Source organism: Drosophila willistoni, assembly GCF_018902025.1.
Source record: "Drosophila willistoni isolate 14030-0811.24 chromosome 2L unlocalized genomic scaffold, UCI_dwil_1.1 Seg139, whole genome shotgun sequence".
Taxonomy (NCBI): Eukaryota; Metazoa; Arthropoda; class Insecta; order Diptera; family Drosophilidae; genus Drosophila; species Drosophila willistoni.
Genome location: NW_025814046.1, coordinates 4137882 through 4162574, shown reverse-complemented (window position 1 = coordinate 4162574; position 24693 = coordinate 4137882). Strand labels below are relative to the sequence as shown.

The window sequence follows — 24693 nt, the reverse complement described above, 5'->3', positions numbered from 1 at the left end:
GATGATATCATCATTCCAAGCAGGGACATTGAAGAAGGTATGTCAAGAATTAAATTAGTTTTGGGGGTAGCCGAGAAGAACGGATTACAGCTTAACTGGAAAAAGTGTCAGATTCTACAAAATCAAGTCAATTTTCTAGGATACGTGATTAGTGAAGGGATAATAAAACCGAGTGAAGAGAAAATTTCGTCGGTACACAATTTCCCAAGACCGCATGATAAGAAAGCAGTGCAAAGGTTTCTCGGTTTAACATCGTATTTTCGAAAATTCATTGAGGGATATGCCTTGATGGCGAAGCCACTTTCCGATATGCTAAGAAAGGATAGTAAATTTGTGTTCAGCGAGATTGAGGAGTTATCATTTGAACGATTGAAGGCATCGTTAACTAGTGAGTCGGTATTGAGGTTATATAATCCGAAAGCGCAAACAGAGGTCCATGCTGACGCATCAAAATACGGTTACGGAGCAATTCTAATGCAGAAAGATACGGAGGATAATTTGTTCCATCCCATTCAGTACATGAGCCGGAAAACAAAGCCATGTGAGCAGAATTATCATTCATACGAACTAGAAGTTTTAGCCATAATTGAGGCTCTAAAGAAGTGGCGAGTTTACATTCTTGGCTTGCAGTTCACTATAGTTACAGACTGTAATGCATTTACTATGACCATGAAAAAACAGGAAGTTCCATTAAGAGTAGCCCGGTGGGCCATGTTTTTGCAGGATTTTAGTTACAGTCTAGAACATCGGTCAGGATCAAGGATGAGGCATGTAGATGCTTTGAGTCGTGTCGCCTGTTATTCGATATCGGATAGTATTATTCATCGTCTGAAAGAAGCTCAATTGGTTGATGATTGGATAAATGCTATAAGAAGTTTAGTTGAAAAGGGAGGGTATGAGGATTTCTATATTTTGAATGAGGTCTTGTTCAAAGATGCCAATAAGCGGTTAATCGTAGTACCCGAGCAGATGGAGAATGAAATTATCTTGCTTGCCCATAAACAAGGACATTTCTCAGCAAAGAAAACGCAGTTATTGGTCGAAAAATCATATTTCATTCGCAAATTGAAAGGAAAAGTTACACGATTAGTTGAGAGTTGCGTACAGTGTATTATAACAAATGCGAAATTGGGTAGAAAAGAAGGGTATCTGACAGCGATCGATAAGGGAGATCAACCTCTAGTTACATATCATATTGACCATGTGGGTCCGATGGATCTCACTAAGAAGAGGTACAATCATTTGCTAGTAGTCGTCGATGGTTTTAGTAAGTTCGTATGGTTATATCCTACCCGAAGTACCGGAGCAGAAGAAGTCGTAAATCATTTGGAAAAACAAGCAATAATATTTGGTAACCCAGTGAGAGTAGTGACCGATAGGGGAACGGCGTTTACGTCACATTTGTTTGAACAGTATTGTAAGGACAATAACATACAACATTTATTAATTACAGCTGGTGTTCCGCGGGGAAACGGACAGGTCGAACGAATGCACAAGATCATTGTACCCATGTTAACGAAATTGAGTTTGGAAAGTCCAGTAACCTGGTATAGGCATGTAGGCAAGGTGCAACAAATGATAAACAACACTGAGCCAAGAAGTACAAAAGTGAGTTCGTTTAAGATACTAACAGGTTTAGATATGAGAGTTCCTGAAGATGCAGAGCTAAGAGAGCGTATTTTAGAATGCATAGTGAACGAGTTGGATGAGGAGCGAAAGGAGATCCGAGATAGGGCGATTGAAAATATTAAAGTCCTACAGGACGAAAATCGAAAGTCCTATGATGCAAAACGAAAGATCGAAAGGAAATACAGACTTAACGATTTAGTAGCGATAAAGCGGACACAGTACGGGGTAGGTCTTAAGCTTAAAGGAAAATATTTGGGGCCGTACAAGGTAGTATCAGTCCAGAAACACGGAAGATATAAGGTTGAAAGGATAGGAGATACGGAAGGGCCCACTACAACATCCACTGTGGCCGAGTTCATGAAACCTTGGGGATCTTCATTCGAGTCGAATGAAACGTCAGGAGGGCCGAATGTAGGAACCGGTGATGAGGTACCGATAGACAACAAAAGAACCAGAAGCGGTCATCGTTTCTGAAGCCAGTTCGTGGGGCTAGGCCGGCATAACCTAATAATAAATGACGGTCACACTGGACTTGGAAGTTTGCAACGAAAGCGAGCACACGCTTCGGGACAGACCTGGAGCCAATTTCTTTTCTTTTTTATATCAAAGCCATAATATTCAATTGTCAAACTAACCGCCAATAAAAACCCGTAAAATAAATACCACATTTCCATTTCCCTTGTTGAAGCATATGAGAGCTTTAAAGCTTTGACCCATTGTGCTGCCGGCTAAAGAGAAAAAAAAGCTTGCCACCGCACGTGATGACCGACAAGTAGTCACTTAGCCCTCCAAACATTTAGTTAATTTCTCGACACGAACACGATCAGAAGTATGAAAATACGTGGTAATCCTCTACCAAGACGTCTCATTGATGTTTTGTGTTTTCTTTTAATTGGAATATTTCTGCCAATTGTATTTGTCTTTGAGATATGTGTGGTTTTGCCGGCATTCCATGAGGCCGGAGGCTTTTGGCATACATTCACATTTCTGATGGCCATGTTTTTGGTATTCAATATTAAAGGCAACATGATTGCCTGTATGATGATTGACACCAGTGTCGATGGTGAGTCAAAGTCTCCGCCCCTTCCACTTGTGTGTCTGACTTAAAGTACATTTTTTGTTTTTGCAGTCAAGCAACCGGTTGATCCAAAGTGGCAACGTTATTGCTCCATATGTGAACGTTTGGCTCCGCCTAGATCTTGGCATTGCAAAATCTGCAAATGTTGCATACTGAAACGTGATCATCATTGTCTTTATACTGGCTGTTGCATCGGTTATCTGAATCATCGTTACTTTATGTGTTTTATCTTCTATTTGTTTGTGGGTGCAACATATGCCTTGGTCTATAATTCCATTTACATGTGGATTCTACAATATCATGTCTATGGCACTTGGTTGACCCTGTTGAAACTAATTTGCCCCATGTTGATGTTTGTCACGGGTAACCTCTGGACAAATATGTTCCTACTATTTTATAGTCTCAATATATTGGCCTTACTTTATGGTATACTCCTTCTAGGCTATCATGTGCCCATTGTCCTTAGTGGCCAAGTTTCAGCTCATCGAAAATCAAGAGAATATGACAATGGTTGGCTTATGAATTTGAAAACAGTTTTTGGCGAACGTTGGCGTTTGGCTTGGCTATCGCCTTTGATTCGTAGTGATTTACCCGACAATGGCTACAATTGGATGACTAAGTCTGAATAGAATGCACTGTATAAGACTGACTCACTTAAATTAAGTTATATTCTAGACCGCCATAGATCAGAATGGTTAATTTAATTGGCTGCCAGTCCAAATACAAATTATATTGTAAGCGTATGGTGGTAAAATTATAACCAATTCCTCCTTGATATATGGAGATAAACATCTTCTCACAATCCAATTCCACTTGACTCTCATCAAAGACCAAAATCAATGTTATTTTAAAGTTTAATCTATCCTGTAGGGTGAAAACAAAAAGTTCAAAATCAATTTTAGATTAAGTAACTTTAATGTAAATAAAGAAGAAAAACATACCTCCTGTATGTAGACAATATCGTAAATATGTTGCGAATTACTTGTAATATTTTCTCTAATTTCTTTTTCATAAATGGGCACCGATTTGGCCTGCATGTAACCAAATTGCATGGAATAGCCAAATATCATATTAATTAAATGTAAAAAACTAACAAAGGAAATGATGATGCTGACTCTCATGCCGCCAAATGAAAACTATTCTTATCACCATAGAATTGAAATGAAATGAAATGAAATAATGATGAACAAATGATTGAATTGAAGAACAAACAATACAAACCCAATCATCACCCATTAAAATGATAAGAACAATTTTGCAATTTAGATAAAAAAATTAGAGTAAATGGAAAAAAGACATTTAACTTTTCATTTATTCCGCCAAATTAACTTTGCGTATAACCGATTTGGTTTCATCGTTACGGTATACACGATGATAAGTGCTCAATTTACCCATAGAGGATATAAAATTCTCATCGTGGGTAATGATAATAAGCATAAAATTGGCATGCGATTCCCGCTCATCGACAATGCGATTGAGAGCATCGCAAAGGGATATTATATTAACGCGATCCAAATTGGTTGTCGGCTCATCAAGAGCCAAGACAGCACAATTGCTGCTAAATGTTTCCGCAAGAGCCATGCGTATGATGAGGGATGCCAAAACCCGTTGACCCGCACTACACCGACCACGCATTTCGATCTCATTATTATTTTTCGATTGAATCACACGATAATTGTAACTCTTCCGACGATCGGCCAGTGTATCCTTGTTTTTGCCATCCTCTATACCCTTACTCTTATCATCTTCGGTCTTGACCTCAATGTAATCAATATCGTTGCCACGATAGACCATCCGCCAGTATTCACGTATCAATCGATTGATCTTCTCCATTTTCTCCGAATGAAATTGTATCAGGGCCCATTCTAGAGCCAGACGATGTTGACCCAAGTCTTCAATGCTGCGACGCGTCACATGCAACTCGAAATTGGCTTTGCGATAATTCTTCAGCGACTCTTTATATTTGGGCTCATTGATTTCCCGCTGCAATTTCTGCACTTGGCTATTAATCTCGCCCAGCTGGCCAAGAAGTTCGCCTTTGCGTACAGTGGCTGCATCTCGCTGTTTGGCTAGCTCCTGCTTCTCCTTGCTTACACCACCGAAATCTAAATTACCCAATTGCCGGTTTAGATCTTTACAATTTTCACTCAGCTTGACTTCCTTTTCTTGCAATTGCTTCAGCTCACGATTATCCCTGAGGTCTCGTTCGACTGTTTGCTGATTTGCGCATTTCATTTTAATCGCTTCCAATTCCTTAGTCTTGCCTTTGATTTCGGAGTCCTAAAAGCAAACATATTAGATATTTTCAAGGGGGAAAATTTACTAAAGCATAAAGCTCACCAGTTTGGTAAGATCTTCTTTCATGGCATTAATGGAGCTATCATGTTTCTTAATCGCATTTGCAATATCCAATTTGGCATAGTCCAAAGCCTCCGTATTCAATCTATTTTCAGCGAATTATTTAGGTTAGTTACCAATTGAAAGCCAAATTCTTCTAGCTACCTTTGTATGTCCTGATCAGCACTTTTGTATGAATTAAGTTTGCTAGTCAACTGATTTAATTTGGCACGATCTTGCTCCTTTAAGCGGCTTTTCTCTTGAATGGAAGAGGCAAGTTTTTGCTTTAAAGGTTGAATTTTAGACTTCAGTTCACTGATTTCCGTAGTTATGGCAACAAGTTGGCGTGTAAGCTCATCCAGACGATCCTTTAGTTGAGGCAAACTTTGGACTCCCTCTTGCAATTTGATTTGCTTGTCTTTAAGACTAACAAACGAAAAAAAGGTTATACAATTAAATTATTAACTAGATATTGATTACAGAACTTACGCATTTTTAACCTCTCGCAAACGATTCAAAGCCTCCATTTGTTGTTCAAAATTATGTTGACTGGACTCCAAAGTCTTTCGTTCAGTGTCCAGCTCTTTGGATACCTCTGATTTCTCATTTTGCAAGGCTTCCATTGAAACGCTGGAATCATAGTTATCGGGCAATTTGCTTTTAGCTTGTTCCAGCTCTCTTTTAACTCTGACAGACTCTTTGAGTGCTTCATCTAGGAGAGACATATCGCCTAACATGGAATTGGCCAATTCCATATTCTGTGTTGGCTCTGCAATGAGAGCCATCATTGTTTCATATTCGCTGACCGAATCACCTAGCAATTCTTCGATTTTATGTAATTCTTCTTTCTTTTCTGGAATGGTTTTCTTTAATTCTGTAACTTTCGTTATGCTAGGCCTGATTTGCAACAGGTTTTCATATTTTAATTGCTCGGCTTTTAAGGCCTTAGAGGCTCTTTCAATGTTTTCTGGCAACTTTTCAATTTCATCTGTCAATTCGTAGCTTAAATCGGAAGCCTAAGCAAAAGAGATTTTAATTATGATCAAGTAAAGTCTTTAAATTAATTTCAACCAACCTCATCGCCCGACATATTATGATGGCACAAAGGACAGCAAGGCTCCTCAGTGATTTTCTGAATATATCTGTAAAAACATATAACAAATGAATATATATTTAGAGAAAATCGATTCGTTCTATTTACTTTTTGTACATGGCCTCGGCGGATGTTAATGCACCATGCTCGAATTGTAATTTGGATATGTTTGCTTTGCTACGCTCTAGCAGCTCCTCATATGGAGTGGAATGACATTTTTGATAAATCAGTTCTTCTGCCTCCTTCAACTCCTTTTCCATCCGTGATATATCACTCATAATATTTTTACGTTTAATTTCACAAGACTGTTCTTTAAGTTTCTGTGCATTGGCCTTCTCATTGAGCTCCCGTATCTCTCGGCGCAGTGAGTCATAGGAATTCTGCAGGGAGCGTCGATAATTGTTCGTTATGGGCTCCTTGAAGAATTTACTGAAATTTTCGCTATGACGATTGCGAACACGTTGAATCTCTTGAGTTTTCTTTTCCAAATCTTTTTCTTTAAGATTTATCTCGGCCATCAGCTTGGACATGGAGCTTAGGAATGTTAATTGTTTATCCAGCTTCTTGAAACGTTCTTGTTTCTCTGCAATGCTAGACTTTTTATCGGCTATAACCTGACGACAGGCTTCCTGATTAAAATTCCGTGATGTGCGCTCATATACTTCATCTGCTTCGGTTATTTGCTTCTCCAAGAGTTTTAATTGATGCATAGAGGTCTCAATCTGTTTGATTTTTACTTCTAGGGAACCGCTTTCCTTTTCACTCACCACCTTCTGTTTCTCCTGTGCAGTGATTTGTTGCTCCGATTTGCTGAGTTCAATGCGAAGTTCATCAATTTTCAATTGCCTGCCTTGATCCGCCTTATCGTTGCGATCACTCTCCTCGGCAATTTCACACTGTTTGCCCAACAGAACTCCTTCAATATCCTCGAGAAGTTCACTCAATTTTTCTGGTTGTTTGCTTAGATCCCCTTCGATGGGTATGAGCAATTGTTGGCTTAGATCTTTCAGACGTTTCACCAACTCTGCCTTGCAGGTTTGCTCGCTTTGTTGTTGCTGTTGGGCTAGCAAACGTTTTTTCTCCTGACTGGTCAGGGCTTTTTGCAAATCTCCTTCTGATTGTGTTAGCTTTGATAGTTGCTCTTCGAAGTCTGATCTTTGATATTTAATTTCCGACATTCGCTGATCAAAGTTACGTATCTCCAGATCCAACTCCGCTAGAGAACCCTCAAAAAGTGTTTTGATCTTTTTTGAAATTGTATTAATTTGTTCTTTGCAGTTTTTGTGCCTGAAAATTAAATACAAATAAGTTTTAAATAAGAATTATGGTCCAATTAATTGGAACTAGAATGATTGAACGCACTTGGTCTCCATTTCGACTTGTTGAGCCTGATATTTGCCAACCTCGAATTCGATTTTACGTATTTCCAAGAGTCGTTCATCAACAGGTTTCATATCATCCTCACATTTTTGGCACTGGCTCTTTATGTCTTCACATTTCTCTTCAGCTTTTTGCAGATTCAAGCTTTTGGCCTCCATTTCCTGCTTCAGATAAGCAATATGCTTCATTCCAGCCTCTAGAATAGTTTTTCAATTAAATTACTTAATTAGTATTACCTACACCATCTTACCCATCACTTTAAGCGCATCTTTGGCTTCCTTCCGCATTTTGATAATCTTATCCAAAGCTTTGTTGTATTCGGTTATGCCAAAAATGGCATCGAATTTCTCTTTTAATTTCTTGGCCTCATCTAATGGCCAACTGGAATCCTCTTGATGACACAATAAGACATTATTTATAATAGCCTCGGATACACCCATGAAATCCGATATGGTCACATTGATATCCACAGTGCGTCCACTCAAGGAATCGAGATTGCCACTACTGCTCGACCCTGGGGCACCGGAGAGAAAATTAACCGTAGAGTCCATTTTACCAAATGAAGGTTTTCCATTCTTATAGGCCACCTTCATGGTACGACAAACGGAGATTTGAGCACCGCGCTTGTCGCGCACTTGAATCTTTACCTGTCCCAAGGACTCATTTAGACCAAATATTTTGGGGTCATGGACGAAATTCTTGCCCTTATCACTTCCTGGTGGAAACTCACCGGTTAGGGCATGTTTTAGGCATTCTATTATAGTGGTCTTGCCGCATCCATTTTGGCCCAGAATTAAAGTAACCGGAGATGAAAATGTTATTTCCTATAAAATATGCATTTATTATGAACCTTAGGTGAAAATTTGGTGAACAAGCTCACTTGTCGATCTTCCGCATTAGATCCAAAACTACGAATGCCTTGAATGGATAGTTTTTCTATTGACGACATATCAACGAGACATTCAATCCTTTGGCGAAATCCAAATAATTTCACAAATACAAGAAAAACGCAATTTTTGCCGGGCTGAACCAGGGCTCCAACTCAACCGCTAGACAATCGATTAAAACCATAACAAACCGATAATTTTTCTCCATCTGGCAGCACTAGTATAAATTCACATCTGGCATCTCTCGTGGAAATTCCTCAGCTGGAGCTCTTATTTAACTCTGAGATCGGGAAATTGTGAATGGAAAAATGTTTCGAAGGCAAGTTGCAAGTCTCTCACGCCTGCAGCACCTGCAGATGTCCACCAACGCGGCACCGGCGCCGACCTCAACATCAGCATCATCCGGCGAAGCAATCAGTGAATTTCGCACTGCAGTAACCAATCCCGGCGAGCATTCGTCACTGCATGTGGCCAAATTCTATACCATCCCAGTGGAGCAAAAGAAGAAAATCTTTGGTGGCGGCGGCCTTCCCAAGCAGTATGAGCAACAGATAAAAACCTTTCAGGAAGCCTGCCTCATGGTCCGTTCACCGGCTTTGGAACTGTTGCACTACATCCAGAATGCCGACCTAAGCAAACCGGCTGTGCGCTATGTTGTGTATGGCGCAAATGGAGTGGGCAAAACCCTTACCATGGCTCATGTGTTGCACTATGGATCACTGAACGATTTCATGCTTGTCCATGTGCCTTGGGTTCCCAATTGGATGAAGAGGCCGAAGGAGGCAGCTAATTCATCCACCCAAGAGGGATTCATAGACTTGCCATTTGATGCCGCCGCCTGGTTAGTGCATTTTAAGACACAGAATTTGAAGCTGCTGCAGCAATTGGATCTGAAAACGAGCAAGGAATATGTCTGGAGTAAGCGAGAAAGTACACCGGCTGGCTCTACCCTATTGGAACTGGTCGAGCATGGTATTGCCCGCATAAAGTATGCCTCAGAGACAACAGCAGCCTTAATTTCCGAAATCAAACAACTTTCGAATGCCGGTAAATGCAAGACCATGGTGGTAATTGATGGCTTCAATGCGTTCTTCCATCCCGAAACTCGCATCTTCTCGGAAAACAAACAGAGGGTGACACCTGATCGTATTACTCTGACCCAGCCTTTCCTCGACATCACTTCCTATGACTGGACAAATGGCATTTGCATATTGTCAGTTGACAAAATAGCCATGACCGAAGGTTATATGGCATCCCATATGCCCAGATATTTGCTTGGCAAGGAGGGTTTTGAGCATTTGGATCCTTTTATTCCTGTACATGTGGAAAATTACACGGAGAAGGAGTTTTATAATTATATAAGTTACTATTTGGATCGCCGTTGGATTAACAAAACACCACCGGGCTTCGAGGAACAATTAAAATTTATGAGCAATAAGAATCCCTATGAGTTAATGCAGCTGGTCAAGAGCTTGTAGAGCGGAAGGATCATATATGTATATGTATATTGTTAGTTCAAATAAATCGAAAATTGATTTTTGTTAAAAAAAAAGGAACTGAAATTCTGTAATTTTTACTCATTCAATTAGAAAATTACCAATCGAAGGACGCTTAAACAGAATATTGTTGAAAATGTTTGAGAAATATTACGTTTATATGTATTCTTATAAAAGTCTCTCTCCATTTGTGCTAATTGCTTGACCTTTATGGTAATGTTTTATGTCACTCAACTTTATAAAGACCGAATTGTTTACAAATTTCGGTACATTTTTGGACCCGGTTTGTTTTTGTAGATAGATATTTACCAATTCAATCTATTGGATTGGGTCTATTTAGTGTGTCGATTAAGATATAAAGGTTATTTCTAATCTCTTGTTGTTTTCCTCTTTGTTGGCATTAAATAGCTAAATACAGAAAAACGTAAGTTTTGTAGTCACTCCATAGTATATTAATGCATTAAAGTTTTAAGATTCAACTTCCATCCTCTTCTTCATAATCCTTAACTTAAATTACTTTTCGACCCACCAAACCAATTGGTTTGGAAAATTCCAAATTCAAATATTCTCAAATATTAAATGATCTAATTATAATCTAATTTTCTCTATATTTCCTTCTAAGCCAACGTGGCGTATGAAACGAACTATTGTCTTCTATACACATCTATAATATAGATTCTATATGGAAAGAAATCAATTAAACAAACACAGAGATTGCATTTTCTTTTCATTTTATATTTTTTTTAATACAATTTTTTTTTTATTTTATGTTTTTTTTTTTTGGTTTTCAATAATTTATGGATTCATTCGTTGGGTGTATATTTAGAGTCAACATATTGCATTTAATTCAAATTTTGGAAATTTATTTAACGATAATCAGCAATATATAATAATGCACTGTAAAATATATATTTTTTTTGTTTTGTTTCTTCCATATGTATGTATACGAGTGTGTGTGTGTGTGTGTGTCTGTGTGTGTTTGTATTTTATATACTTGTATGCATATTGATTTCAAATTGTTTATATCAAATAAGAAACATTAATATAGCTTCAAAAGCAGAAATTAATAACATAAATTATGAAACATGAAAATAAAAAAATAAGTTGGAAAAAAACTAAAGTGATAACTAAGCTGCAATTGAACAATGGTTTTTACTTTTTTTTTTCTCGTATCGTATATTTAGTTAATTTCTATTACAATTTTAGTTGCTTTGAACAACAATAACAATTATGTGTGTGTGTGTGTGGTTGTGTGTAGGGGGTGTAGTGTGTGTGTATTTTTTTGGTGAATATATTTTATTGGATATTGATAGATCCTTCTCAAGTTTTTTTTTTTTATTTCAATATTTTGTTTTGTTTTTTGCTTTACTAATTTTGGTTTATATTTTCGTTTTTTTTTATGTAATTTATGCTTTGAATATATGTATTGTATGTATGTATGCATGTGTGTATGTATATAAATCAAATATATATATATATATATACATACATATATATATATATAATTTTTTTCAATCGTTTTGTAGTTGGGAAATTTATTTTCTTTTGCTTTCCTTGTTTGTCCTGGCAACATAACAAATAAAATTAAACAAAAAAAAAATGCAGCCTCCTTATTGTTAAAATAAATCCATAAAACAAACAAATAATGTTAATGATAATAATAATAATATATATAAAATAATAAATGTCCAATTGTTGGAAAAAAATTGAATATAAAAAAAAATAAAACATTTTGTTTGGATTTGACATTTGGAGACAAAAACGGAGTCAAAGTGCATTACAGGCTGATGGATTTTCCATTCACAAAACTTTTAGTTTAACAATTCATTTCTTTTCTTGTTTTCTTTTTTGCAATGTCAATTGTCTCCAATTAATTACATACGTATGCAAGCATTGTATATATATATATATATGTATATATATATATATTTATGTATGTATATGTTGTATGTTTTATTATATAAATAAGATAAAGTCAATGAAAAACAAACAAACAAATGCGAACAATCAAACAGGAGCAAAAATAAAAAATTAGAGTACTATAACTTAACCACATTTAACTGGGTCGACTACAACTGGAGATTGGGTTTTTTTTTCGTTCATTCATTGACTGATTGATTGATGCAATGAATGAAGAATTGAGTAGGTGGCATTACCTATATATATATATATATTTTTGTTGTATTCGACATTGAGAAGTTGCTTCTTGTTGTTGTGTTGTAGTTGATCCTGTTCTTGTTGTTGTTGTTGTTGATGATGTTTCCAAATGCTAGCCAGCAGAAGATTCCAATAGACGACGGTATGCTGTGGGTATGACAACAGATGGCTAAGGTGCCGGGCGGGGTGATGGGGCGTGATTGTGTTTCTATGTGAATGGTGGTGGTGGTGGTGGTGACGATGGTGGTGGTGACAAGGGTTCTGTTGGAGCATTTGTCTACTTAGGCTACAATTCTTTTGTTTTTTTTCTTTCTTTTTTTCATTTTTAAACATTACATTTACTCAAATTTCTTGGTGAAATGAATGCTTGACATATTCTCTTTTACATGTTTTGCTTTTCATTAATTATTACATCTACCTTTGGAGCAGTGTGTGTGTGTGTGTGTGTTGTTATATGGGTGTGCGAGTGGATGTGAGAGGGTGTCGATCAATGTCGTGGATGAGACAATAATGATGTTAGGGAGTTGGTATTGTTGGTGTTGTTGTTGGTGGTGGTTGTAAACAAAACGCTAATGGCAGGCGTTGGCGCATTGCTTCTATATTATTTCTTCACAAACTGATAGGGGGCAGCGGGACGGTAACGCATATTTGGCGGCACTTGTCCGCCACCCAGACCACCACCGCCTGCGGCAGCCACAATGCTATTGGCTGTCATAATGCCACCGCCGGCATTACCCATTCCGGCAGCATTACGCCCATTGAAACTAGCCGCGCTGACAACCATTCCAGGTGGCGAAGCTCTGACAATAGCCTGTGGTGGCAATGCTGAATGCATTGCATTGCCGCGTTGGGCAGCTAGAAAAACAACAACAACAACAAATGTAAATCAGTTTCCATTCAACTTGCAATACTCTGCAACTCTCTTTAAACTATAATTATTAAGACTAACTTTAAACCAATTGTCTTAGTTTCTGTGTAATATGGTTTTTGCATTTCGGTATTGATTACTATATAAATAAATATCAATATATTTTGGCTAGAAGCAAAACATTCGCGGCACTCACAAGAAATGAAGATGGCAGGAAATGGCTTATAGTTTATTGACACGCAAACACAATTCTAATAGTGACACTAATTGCATTTTGCTGTATTTTATGGAGTTGTTATATTTATAATTATATATTTCTTAAAATATATAGGTGTATGCTATTTAGTTATTGTTAGTTTATGTAAGTTAGGAAGAACTCCTATCAATGCAGTCTATAACTCTCTTATCTCTCGTTTACTGTCTATAATAGGTGTATTTAAATGAGAGGATTGAAAGACAATGGAATTGCAAAAGGCAAAGGAAGAATAAACTATTATAACCCACTAAATAACTATATTGACGGCACAAAGAGTTTCTTTATTTAGCCTAATTATTCAAACTATTAAGCAAGTGCAAAGCGAAACTATCCATTGAAAAAGTCCTAAACTTGCTCTTGCTACTTTTTAGCCTTAGATAATGGATCAATTGAAATCGATACAGAGGTATGGAAGGACCTAGAAACGTCAAGTGTCAGTTGATAGTTATTTGAAGTTTGTGATGGAGAGCCTACTTTTCAAATAAGCTACAATAAATGCTACAATTTTACGCCCTCTTCAGTATAAGTAAAATAATATTTTCTATGCATAAAGCAGATATCCTTGCAAACAGAATGCCTACAGACAAAGAATCAAAAATGTTTCCATAAAAAACTGATTAAAAGGCAATATCTACCACTGATTAAAGGCAATATCTACTACAAGGTCCTGCTAAAATGTAGTATTTAAAGAAATTAGTAGGTTTACACCCTTTAAATAACAATGACTTTGCTTAGTTAATGAAAACTATCAAAAGTCGTTCAGTTAGTGAAACATAAGACATAAAAAAAAACTACTTAAAACTTTCAAGTTCTTTGGCATTTCTCTTGGTTTATGGTCTCACCTGGCACATAGGGTTTTGGCTGGTGGTGGTAATTGTTGTGTGAACGGTAGTAGACAGTCTCGTCGTTGTGGTGATAGTGCGATTGCTGTTGAAACTTTTGTCTGAAACAAGAAGGAAAATTTCGTAAACGAAACAAGTTAGTAATGGAAAATATATGGCTTACCTGTAGTTGCCGCCAGTACGCTGATTGCCATTGCCACCAGCACCAGGATTTGCGACTGCTGTCACACCGGCAACGTTCCCACCGCCTCCGCCACCACCACCACCGCCGCTGCCCGACTGCTGTTGCAGTTGACGCAACGTTAATTTCTTAGCTGCCTCCGGATCCTCCATTAGTTCCCTGTACTGCTCCTGACGTATGTCGTCGTGCTTGTCTGGTATTAAATAACGCCTAATTTCGGCCAAGGCATAGGCCACACGGGCATATGCTTCAGCTGGAGCAGCAATAGTGGACACCTCGACATGAAGTGGCAGATTAAGGTGGGCATATTTAGCATCGGCCGAATTGCGTAGCTCCTCCTCGCGGGCTCGATCCTTCATCGAAAAACGGCCCAGTATGACAATTTTACACTGAGTCTCCTCCTGAAGACGGCGCAATGAGTTTCCTTTAGGCCCGAGCAATTTGCCAACATAATTGAATTTCTTATCCTTGATGGGCACATGGACTTTTTGGGATAACTTTATGGTACGCTGCTGATACACATCGGCATATTGATCTCTAGTCGGAATGCGTCCATTTAACTGCACTCGCTCCAATGCTACGATAAGTGAGAAAATTGTTAAATAAAAACCAAAACGAATCGATAATTGTCACCAACCGTCGTCAATTAGTTTCACCGCCAATGGGAAGTGATTCTCCATGCGCGACCGTTCAGTCATTAGTTCCTGAACATATTTCTGGATTGCCGGCGCCGGCTGGGCCTTCTCGCCGTCTGGATTACCAGTGTGTTCATTCTCATGCTCACCATTGCTGGTGTTATTGGTACCTGTGCCTTGGCCAGCAGCTGACCCAGCCGATGCCACCACATTTGCAGCTGCAGCCGCTGCCGCAGTCGCAGTCGGCCCTGGGCCCACACGCATTCCGTTTTCCGCCATTTGTCCTCTTCCTGCTGCTACTGACGAGCTGCTTTTGCTTTCCTTACCTAGCCAGACGTGGGCCTGTTGTCAATTAAGATGATGGCTTGGCGTTTGCCTAATCGACAACAAATTTAGAGATCTATATGGTTGTAAAAGGGCAGCGCGTTTTGTTGGCTAATTACGAATTTTTCGAATATGATTTTAACCTGCTTTGCCTAATTTTTTCCTCTTTTCCGAGTGAGTGTGTATTTTATTCGAAATAGCGGTGTCACTCGTCTGACAGTGCAGTCCAATCGAGTGATTTGAAATGTCACCTCTATGGCGCTGCCAGAAATTCCAAAGAGAATCGATACCATTTTAACTATAAGTGCATTTTTAAGTGAGAGATAAATTAAATGAGTTAATTAACACCGGTTATAATCAATATTGACATTATTTCATAATTGTATTCTATCATTAAGCTGTTGCATGTCATGATGTCTGTTTGACAAGTTTGTGGAAATTAATTTCTAGTAGCATATATCGATGATAGATTTGACAATCGAATTCCTTCTAACCACATCACCTCTATCGATTCTCACTTGATACATACATTTTTTTCCATTAGGAAGATTTTTTCAGAATTTTTCTCTGCTTTTTTTTTGTGTGTGATTTTCAATTTTCCATTTAATTTTGACGACAGCCATGCCGCGTGACTACGACAGGGACTACAACGAGGACACCACCGACTACAAACGCAAGCGTCGCGATGAAGATCCTGAGGCTACAGGCGGGGCTGAAGCAGCCGAGCAAGATGGACACGGACATGGTCATGGTCACGGTCATGCCACTACCGCCAGCCACGCCCCCTTGCACGATACGCCCCAATTAAATGAAAAGACAAATGCATATCTGCAGGAATGTTTACAAGAAAAGAAGACGCTGGAAAAGAAACACATTATAACAAAGCGTTTACTTGACGACGGTAAGTCCTGAACACTATGAAGCCATTTGTCTAAAATTCATTCCTGTATTTTGATGCATTCACAGAGGTGGAGAAAATATTGGTCAGTGGTCGCATACCAAAGCCTGAGATCTATGCCAATGTGTACAGCGAGAAGCCCATACGTGTGGCCCAGAAAGTCCTTTTCCCCATTAAAGAATATCCCAAATTCAATTTTGTTGGCAAAATTCTTGGCCCCAAGGGTAACACTTTGCGCCAACTGCAGGAGGAGACCATGTGCAAAATGGTTGTTATGGGACGCAATTCAATGCGTGATCATGGGAAGGAGGAGGAGCTACGTAGTTCAGCAAATCCCAAATATGCTCATCTAAGTCGTGATCTGCATGTGGAAATCTCAACGGTTGCCCCACCAGCGGAAGCCTATCATCGTCTTAGCTATGCTTTGGGCGAAATTCGCAAATTTATGATTCCCGATGCCAATGATGATATTCGTCTAGAGCAATTGAGGGAAATGGATGGAAAGGAGCGTCTATATAAGAAATCTCACCATTATTCTAAATCCTATGGAGAGCATGGAGCTTACAGTACACGGTAGGCTTAAAACGAAACCACTTTGTTTATCTAATATTACAACATTGTCCATTATTTAGGACACCGCCTCCTTCGTCATCGAAACCCAAGGTATATTCCATATTGGAAAAGGCTCGCTATGTAATGGATGATCCCAATTATGGCATTGTAAAGACACATAGGTGGGTTCAAATTTTATAGCATTTAAGTAATCACCTTTCCATTGTTTCGTAATGGTAATTGTTAGTGTTCTTAGCAGTTTTACACCGGAAGTGACTTTATATAAGTCCGATATGCGATTATTGTAGTAGTTGTATGTGAATTTCACGCGAAATATGACAAAGCAAGTTTATTTTCAAACGTATTACCAATTTAAAGTGTAAATCTAGTAATAATCAGCAATTGATGGCATAGAATTATGATTTACAAGGAATTTTATTGTTGTTGTGGACTGAAACTATCTAAACATTTGTCTTTGTTACTTAACTAGACTTATAGTGATAAATGCTTTAGAAATTAATGAATTCCTTATTGAACGTAAGCAGAGAACTGCTTTAAAATCTTTAATTATATTTAAAATATTTAGAGGTTTTAGTCGCCTACTTTCCTCTAGGTAAAAATATTGCGATTTTCGTTGTGGTCATATTATGGCAATGTTTATAGACAAAAATTATTATTACACAGAGAGAAAGTTTACTTCTATAACATAAAAAACTCTAGTTTTGCTTGAATAGTGTTAGTTAAAGGCAATCAGAAATTAACCACAACTTTCTTTTTTTCTATAGATCGCGTGACCACGAGCTATACGATCATGAATATGATCGGTATGCCACACCGCCGCCGCCTCAGTCGTCTAAGCACTCCAGTCATCATGCCCAATATGATAGCTCTTCCTATGAGCGCGACTATCGTCGTGAGTATCATCCGCATTCGTCCTCCTCATCTTATGCAGCAGCTGCCTATACGGGTAAGATTTAAAACATTTTTAGTTCAATTAAAATGTCTTTTCCTCAGCAGAAATGTTTAACTGAACAAATTTAATGAACAAAAAAAAAAAAAAAAACAGAAAATCCATCAAAGTATCTAACAACGCGACCACAAAAAAAAATCATAGAAAAAAACCCAAAAAACCAATAAGAAGGAATAACGCAAATTTAAATTAAAGGAAAAAAAAAACAGAAATTTAAAAGAAATGTTAAAGCAAAGTTAATCGCGAAATCAAACGTCCAGAGAGTTTTTTAAATATATTTAACAAGATTTTCAATGCACTAAAAGCCAACTAAACCAAAACAAAACCAAAAACAAAGAATTTAAAAAGGAAAAAAAACCAAACCAACACAAAATTGGAACAAAAGAAAAGAGAGAGAACAAGACAAAGCAAAGAAAAAATCAAAACCATTTCAATTCACACTAAGCAGAACTCAACAAATCAATAATGCAAATCAATTCAAATGTTCAACCAGTTAATTAATATTTACACAAACATACATATATATATATGTATATGTATCTAAATATATATTTGATATATGTACCAAAAGAAAAGAAAACACATTCTGTGATAGCGAAAATTGAAGGAGTAACGTTTTGAAGCCAAACCAAACAAAATTTGATATTTTTTTAATCGCGTACTGAAAAAAACAAAAGTTTACTTACAATTAGTAGCTGTAGTGCATTTAAAACCGGTTAAAAAATTACAGTAAATTTCAAAACCTTTTATACAATTCAAACATTCAAAAAAAAAAAAGCAAAAATCAAAACAAAAAGAAAACAAAACACTAAAATGCACAAAAAAAAAAGACATGAGAGAAACATTTTGTTAAAATCTAAACAACAAATCAAAATTCTGTTTTCAAAATAGCAAAACCAAGCAATGGTCGTTCATCATCGTCATATAGACCAACAACGACATCGGGCTCGGGATCACATTCATCGGCGCATGGTCACTATGAAACTGGATCACGGTCTCGTGAAAGTGTGCGTTATCGCTCGGCTCCATATCCAAAAATACGTTAAAATACGTTATCTCAACATATATTTATATATATATAGACATATATCGCTCATATATATATGTAAACACAACTATAATAATGTATATATATATATTGTGGTATCGGATTAATGCAACATCAACAACAACAACAATACACCAATTAAGAATTATATTATATTATGCAAACAATTTACCAACAATAAATTTAAATATAAATAAAAAAAAACTATTCCAACCCAACAAGAAAAAAAAAACCAAACAAATACAAAGCTAAAAATATGTTTCTTTTTTTTTTTTAAATAAATGGTTGGTAGCAGTCAAAGAAAAAAAAAAACACCAGAATAAAGCAAAACAAAAACCAATATTAATACCCAAAATCAACAATTCAAAACAAATTGTTTAGCCTTAGTTTTAAAATTATGATTTTTCTCCCCTCTCTCCCCGCCACCCATCTTTTGTTTTTGATTTTAATAAATAAAATAATATCTAAATTGAAAGAAAAGCTTCAAAACCAACCCACGACAACCGGGAGACAAAAAAGTAAGTATTTTTAATTCAAAGCAATAAAGTTAAACAAAAACTAAAAAACAAAACGAACAAAAAATCGTAACTAAATCTAACAAAAAACCCGGGACCAACAGCGTCAACAACAACAACAACAAAAGAAATGTTAAATTTAATTAATAATTAGTTATTTAACTTAAAGAAAAGGGCCAATCAACAAAATCCAACTATTCCAAAATAAAAATTATATATGACTTGACAAATCAACTTACATTTCGTTTTATTTGCATTCGGATTAAATTAAGTGGTTAATAATTTGTCAAACTTTATCTTTATTATATATTTGGGGATCGTATCATAGTTATTGAACTTAATTTTGCTTAATAACCTATGTAACTAACCAGATCATGTAGTTCTTCTCTTAGTTGGAGTAACCTATTCCTAGATTTGTGTCACTAGTTAAAGAAATTGTGTAAGCAAATTAATTTCCTAGCAAATTAATTTCCTTTCCATATCCTTTTCAGGTCTGTTTAGGTCTATAACGATACTTAATAAAATAATAACTCTTCACATGTGCAGCTGGTCTAAAATTCCGCTGCATTTATTAAGAACAACTAATTTGCCATTTTAGCTATGGATATTTAAGTTGTTAACTATACTATGCCACGCGATATCAGATTGCGTGCTAGGCGGCTGGAAATACTTTGTTGAAGATGAATAGCTTTTGATATACATAATGATGACGTTTAGCACAGTAGGTGGCTGTCAATGAGAAGCCAATTAGTTAGAAACTCTTTAAATTAAAATAAATTCAGCACAATTAAAAAATTCTTTAAATTAAAATAAATTCAATGCTGATCGATCTCCGCTGAAACCATTTCCACACGGATTAGATTAGTATAAAGGATTTTGATAGAGATTGTATTTTACATACCCCAAATAAGTCAAGGTTTTATAGTTTTAGCTTAAAATTAGTAAACAATGTGGACTTTTATTAGTACCAGTTTCAATTCTTAACTCTAACTCGTTGTTAAAAATTCATAGCTCCATCCAAAAACATAAGACTATCCACTGCCGATATGGCCAGATCAACATCACGTTTTTGTATGGTTTTCTTTTTAGCTTGTGCTGTATATGTATAGGATTCACGAGCTAAAGATTCGATAAAAAGCTCCACTGCTTTGGCTACTGCAAAGACTGCCTCATTGGAGGCCACATGTAAATCTGGATCCAATTTCATAATGTTTCTTATACGAGCAATGGGTAATTGACAGAGTTTTGCCTCATGTTCCGCGGGTTCAGCAGGTGTTTTGGTGGCAACTAATTTGGGAAATTTGCAATGTAGATACGTGATTGATATGTGATTGAATATATGTATAAGTAATTGCGTTATTACCAGATTTATCTTCAGCAGCTGCAGGTGAATTTTCCTTTTCTCCTTGTTCATGTGGCGTTTCTTCTGTTGATTTGTCAGCTATTTCATTTAGTTCCTGCTCTAAATCTAACTCCTCTGTGTGGTCATTTGGAAATAATTCTTCGCTAGCCATGGCTGTAGTTGTTTATATTTACAATTCTCAATATGCGGAAATAATAAAGACGCTAGCGCCAATTTCGTCTTGGAGATGGTAGTCGGCGTCTTGTTAGAGATGGGAATGTATCGACTTTCGATATACGGTTATGAAGTACTCGATACCTGAGTGCTGTGGTATCAAAAATATATCGTGAAACTACTGGTCGATATTGTTTGTGTTTGACAGATACATACTTCAGAGATTTTAGTGTTTTCCTCGAAACTCAGATTCTAAATAAATAAATAAATATGGAGACCCAAAGTAGCGATTTCAGTGATCTAAAACCGGCTCCACATGAGTATACGCCGCGTTTAAATGAAGTGGCACAAAAGTTTCTTGCCGATCTGGAGGAAGAACGTCAGCGTCTGTCGGAACAGTTTCCCCTTTGTGGACTACTAATTGATGAGGGTAAGCGCCATATTGGTTTCCTATTTTTGCAATTTTGATTTTAATTGGTTTAATGTTACATTGCAGCTGTGGATCGTGTTTATTGCACTGGCCGCATTCCTGGCAAGGAATTCTACGCGGATGTGTATAAGCAGAAGCCCATGAAAATCACACAGAAAGTGTTTGTACCCGTTAAGCAATATCCAAAGGTAAGCCTCGCTAAGTTATAAAATATGCCGGTCGCACACCACCCTTTAACCTAATCCCTCTCTCTCTCGCTTTCTCTATTGCAGTTCAATTTCACTGGCAAAATCCTAGGTCCCAAGGGCAATTCCCTGCGTCGCCTGCAGGAGGAGACCCAATGCAAAATTGCCATTAAAGGTCGCAGCTCCATACGTGATCGCAACAAGGAGGAACAATTGCGAAATTCAGGTGATCCACGCTATGCCCATTTACAAAAGGATCTGTTCCTTGAAGTCAGCACAGTGGCCACTCCAGCTGAATGTTATGCACGCGTTGCCTATGCCCTGGCCGAGATACGTAAGTATCTAATTCCAGATAAAAATGATGAAGTCTCACATGAGCAGCTGCGCGAACTCATGGAAATGGATCCCGAATCGGCCAAGAGTATTCATGGTCCCAATTTGGAGGCTTACAGGTAGACTTTCTTACAGGAGCGCACAAAAGGAAATTCCAATCTATATTGTAAATTGTCATTTCAGATCCGTTTTTGATAAGAAATTTGGTGGTCCCGGTAGCAGCGCGGCACCCAAATATTTGAATCTTATCAAGCGAGCTGCGGAAAATCCGCCTGAGTAAGTTAATTGTAAAGTATAATTTCGAATCATACACATAATCTAACCATGGCGTAACAAACAAACATACAAAACAATCTTCTTAAAGGCTTTGTATATATATATACTAAATTTGTATTCAATTTGTATATCCTTGCAAATGAGTTTAACAAAAAACAATAGGAACTTCTATGGTGACAGTTTTCTGTTAGGACATAAATCTTGTGATTTGCAAGGATATAGACACTACGGCAAAGCCGAAGTTATAACAGCCTTTTTGGTTAAATGATGATGAACATATATTATCTCACGTTCCTCTCTAATCTTCCCCGCACTTTTTTTAGACTCGATGAGGCTGATGAGGTGGCTTATGAATATGAGCATCGTATGCCTATAAAACGAGAGCCACACGCCGGATATCAGTACAGCAAACGTAAGTTCTTTGACACAGTTTCCGTATTTAGTTCATTCTATCAACACTACAAACAACGTTCCCCACCCATCCCGGTAGCATCTTGATAATGGGTATCTAAGTATATATTTAAATATAATAAAATATTCAAAACTTAACCAAATTAAACTTATCTATATATAACAAACAAAAAAAAGAAAAGAAATACCAAAAAATATTACAAAAAATGAAAAGAAAAAAATAATAAACCTTAACTAAATATAAACATATATAATATATAATTTTATAGCACGTCCATCAATAATACCAACCAATGCGGCTGCTTATAAACGTCCACAACCATATCCAACTGACATGAAACGTATGCGCGAACCACCAATCAAGTCGTATAAACCGAATGCGTATACCATACTCAAAAAATATAAATGAAAAATCGCCAATTACTTATGATATACAATATCCTATATATATATATATGAAATTAACATACACACATCATGTGTCTGGGGGACAAAGTAAAACTATATAAAAGCAGAGCAGAGCAAAACAGAAAAAACCAATCAACAAATAAGCAAAACGAAAAAACGAAATATAACATCTAAGAGAATACAAACAAAAAACAAATAATCCACGACGCTAAATAATATAATAATATACAAACCATGTATAAAATAAATGATGATGAAACGTATATTAACAATATATATTACCATATATGAATTTATTTTGATTTCTACATTATAATTTTAAAACTGTACAACAATTGCCTTATTATTTTCACCTTCTTTCCCCCACCCCAGCATATCTTTATGTTTTCTCAACCAAAAAAAAAAAAAAACTTTAAATTAATATATTTCGAAAGAAAAACCAATTATAAACTAAAAAATAAAATGTATAATAAAATACCTACCAACAATTATTATTGTCAACTAGAGCAGCCATCAATTACTAAAAATCATAAGGCAAAATGAATCAAATTACATTTCGGTTATATAAGCAAAATTAAAAAACGAAAAATACATCAACAACAAAGTTTATGAATTTATTATATATATAAATTAATAAAATTTATGACGATGATATGATATTCAATGTAAATCATCAAAAACAAAAAAAAAACTGAAACAGAAAACCAGATAAAAGTGTTGCGAAAAAATGATATAAACATCAAAATATATACATTCATTTATATCTTGAAAATAAAAACAAAAACAAAAAAAAAAAAATACAAAAGCATATAAAATAATCACAACTAAAAATTTAAACAAAAATCTTCAGCTATTTCTTTTGGCTATATGTATTTCTTGATATTTGCATGTCCATGGAGTTTTCGTTTGCCCTCTTCCCCCATATAAATCATATGAAAATATTCCCAAAACATATTTAAAAAAGAATAAACAAAAAGGTATGTATATTATTGTGTGTGTTTAGATATTTATACTTATATATATGGTATAATTATTTCTTTTTACATTAAGATACAAAATTTAATTTCTAAATAAATGAAAAACAAAAACAAAGTAAATTAGAGTTTGGTCTTTTTTGCACTTCAAACACGATAATATAATTGGGAGCCCGTAAAACTGGCCAACCAGATTTGTTTACGTCTTGCTTCATCAGCTGCTTGTAACTCTGTGGCTTGTAATTGCATACGCTGGATGAGTCTATAATAGATTTCCATTGCTGTCATGGGCTTATCACAATGACTTTCTTCGTATATATCCTCCTGCTCTGGATTGGCCAGCATTATCCATTGATCTTCCAGCAAGGAGCAGCAGCTATCATTTTGTTCGGGAATCATCTGAAATGTAGAAGGAAATCAAATAAATCTCTATGTTGTAGGAAATTGCAAAATCCATTTACAGTTTTATTGTTGACTAGAAATTTGTGTGTCCTGTCTGCCTTGCAGTTGTCGACTGGTGGTAGGGCAGGAAATGAGGCCTGCCGCTACTACTACTCGTTGGTTTTTCACCACCGCCATCACCACCATCGGCAGTATGGGCCACCACCCCTGAGCCATATGGCTTGCATGTGCGGCTTGCGCACATTGCGGAATTCCTCCTCCTTCCAGATTCAGACCAGCAGCTGCATTGCATTAAGCCATTGAGGAGAGGAGAGAGAGAGAGCGAGAGAGGGAGCACGCCTGAGAGGGAGTAGTTGTTGTAGTAGGGGCATTGTTGTCCCTTTCATACATGGACGCGGCGGGTGTTCCTTTTCTTTTTATTCGCGTGTTATGGGGGTGGGGGGGAGAGACCCTCAGAAGAAGAATAACTGTGCGCTATGGCATCCTCTGTCTCTCTATATTTAGGGGTGGATTTCGATTTGTTTTCATTATTGAATGATCAAAAGTTTTTCGAATGGGGGGCATTTTCGAATAAACATTTTATTGATTCGAATTTTTCAAAATACAATTTTA

At 36.7% G+C, this 24693-nt stretch overlaps 8 protein-coding genes across 10 annotated transcripts; 4 read left to right on the top strand and 4 right to left on the bottom strand.

The window, feature by feature from the left end:
* Positions 1-2406: 2406 nt before the first annotated feature.
* Positions 2407-3695, top strand: LOC6638386 (probable palmitoyltransferase ZDHHC24). The gene is made up of 2 exons (XM_002061223.3): positions 2407-2692; positions 2759-3695. The coding sequence occupies exons 1-2, from the start codon at positions 2461-2463 to the stop codon at positions 3334-3336; spliced, it is 810 nt and encodes a 269-aa protein (XP_002061259.1). The 5' UTR covers positions 2407-2460; the 3' UTR covers positions 3337-3695.
* Positions 3053-3932, bottom strand: LOC111518847. Its single transcript, XM_023176789.2, has 2 exons — positions 3649-3932; positions 3053-3571 (listed from the first exon to the last, which is right to left on the bottom strand). The coding sequence occupies exons 1-2, from the start codon at positions 3826-3828 to the stop codon at positions 3362-3364; spliced, it is 390 nt and encodes a 129-aa protein (XP_023032557.2). The 5' UTR covers positions 3829-3932; the 3' UTR covers positions 3053-3361.
* Positions 3933-3968: 36 nt separating this feature from the next.
* Positions 3969-8578, bottom strand: LOC6638167 (DNA repair protein RAD50). Its single transcript, XM_002061224.3, has 9 exons — positions 8398-8578; positions 7768-8341; positions 7500-7713; positions 6246-7424; positions 6120-6186; positions 5534-6060; positions 5210-5470; positions 5048-5150; positions 3969-4987 (listed from the first exon to the last, which is right to left on the bottom strand). Exons 1-9 carry the CDS (start codon positions 8464-8466, stop codon positions 4019-4021), a joined length of 3963 nt encoding a protein of 1320 aa, XP_002061260.1. The 5' UTR covers positions 8467-8578; the 3' UTR covers positions 3969-4018.
* Positions 8579-8633: 55 nt separating this feature from the next.
* LOC6638462 (28S ribosomal protein S29, mitochondrial) lies at positions 8634-9954 on the top strand. The gene has a single exon (XM_002061225.4). It carries the CDS (start codon positions 8713-8715, stop codon positions 9880-9882), a length of 1170 nt encoding a protein of 389 aa, XP_002061261.1. The 5' UTR covers positions 8634-8712; the 3' UTR covers positions 9883-9954.
* Positions 9955-11548: 1594 nt separating this feature from the next.
* Positions 11549-15392, bottom strand: LOC6638199 (KH domain-containing, RNA-binding, signal transduction-associated protein 2). Its single transcript, XM_002061226.4, has 4 exons — positions 14842-15392; positions 14187-14781; positions 14024-14124; positions 11549-12912 (listed from the first exon to the last, which is right to left on the bottom strand). Exons 1-4 carry the CDS (start codon positions 15116-15118, stop codon positions 12659-12661), a joined length of 1227 nt encoding a protein of 408 aa, XP_002061262.1. The 5' UTR covers positions 15119-15392; the 3' UTR covers positions 11549-12658.
* Positions 15393-15669: 277 nt separating this feature from the next.
* On the top strand, positions 15670-18692 carry LOC6638311 (KH domain-containing, RNA-binding, signal transduction-associated protein 2). 3 transcript variants are annotated; one of them, XM_023176362.2, is made up of 5 exons: positions 15670-16064; positions 16130-16634; positions 16694-16795; positions 17399-17580; positions 17680-17757. In XM_023176362.2, exons 1-5 carry the CDS (start codon positions 15785-15787, stop codon positions 17748-17750), a joined length of 1140 nt encoding a protein of 379 aa, XP_023032130.1. In that variant the 5' UTR covers positions 15670-15784; the 3' UTR covers positions 17751-17757. The 3 variants fall into 3 exon arrangements, with proteins under 3 accessions (XP_023032130.1, XP_015034733.1, XP_002061263.1); XM_015179247.3 differs by having other exon boundaries at positions 15671-16064; positions 17631-17689; XM_002061227.4 differs by lacking the exon at positions 17680-17757 and adding an exon at positions 18475-18692 and having other exon boundaries at positions 15672-16064.
* A 1379-nt stretch (positions 18693-20071) lies between these two features.
* On the bottom strand, positions 20072-20751 carry LOC6638312 (DNA polymerase epsilon subunit 4). The gene is made up of 2 exons (XM_002061228.4): positions 20510-20751; positions 20072-20433 (listed from the first exon to the last, which is right to left on the bottom strand). Exons 1-2 carry the CDS (start codon positions 20658-20660, stop codon positions 20144-20146), a joined length of 441 nt encoding a protein of 146 aa, XP_002061264.2. The 5' UTR covers positions 20661-20751; the 3' UTR covers positions 20072-20143.
* An 84-nt stretch (positions 20752-20835) lies between these two features.
* LOC6638481 (KH domain-containing, RNA-binding, signal transduction-associated protein 2) lies at positions 20836-23001 on the top strand. Its single transcript, XM_002061229.4, has 6 exons — positions 20836-21092; positions 21159-21280; positions 21365-21729; positions 21794-21886; positions 22210-22298; positions 22567-23001. The coding sequence occupies exons 1-6, from the start codon at positions 20933-20935 to the stop codon at positions 22704-22706; spliced, it is 969 nt and encodes a 322-aa protein (XP_002061265.1). The 5' UTR covers positions 20836-20932; the 3' UTR covers positions 22707-23001.
* The last annotated feature ends 1692 nt before the right edge of the window (positions 23002-24693 follow it).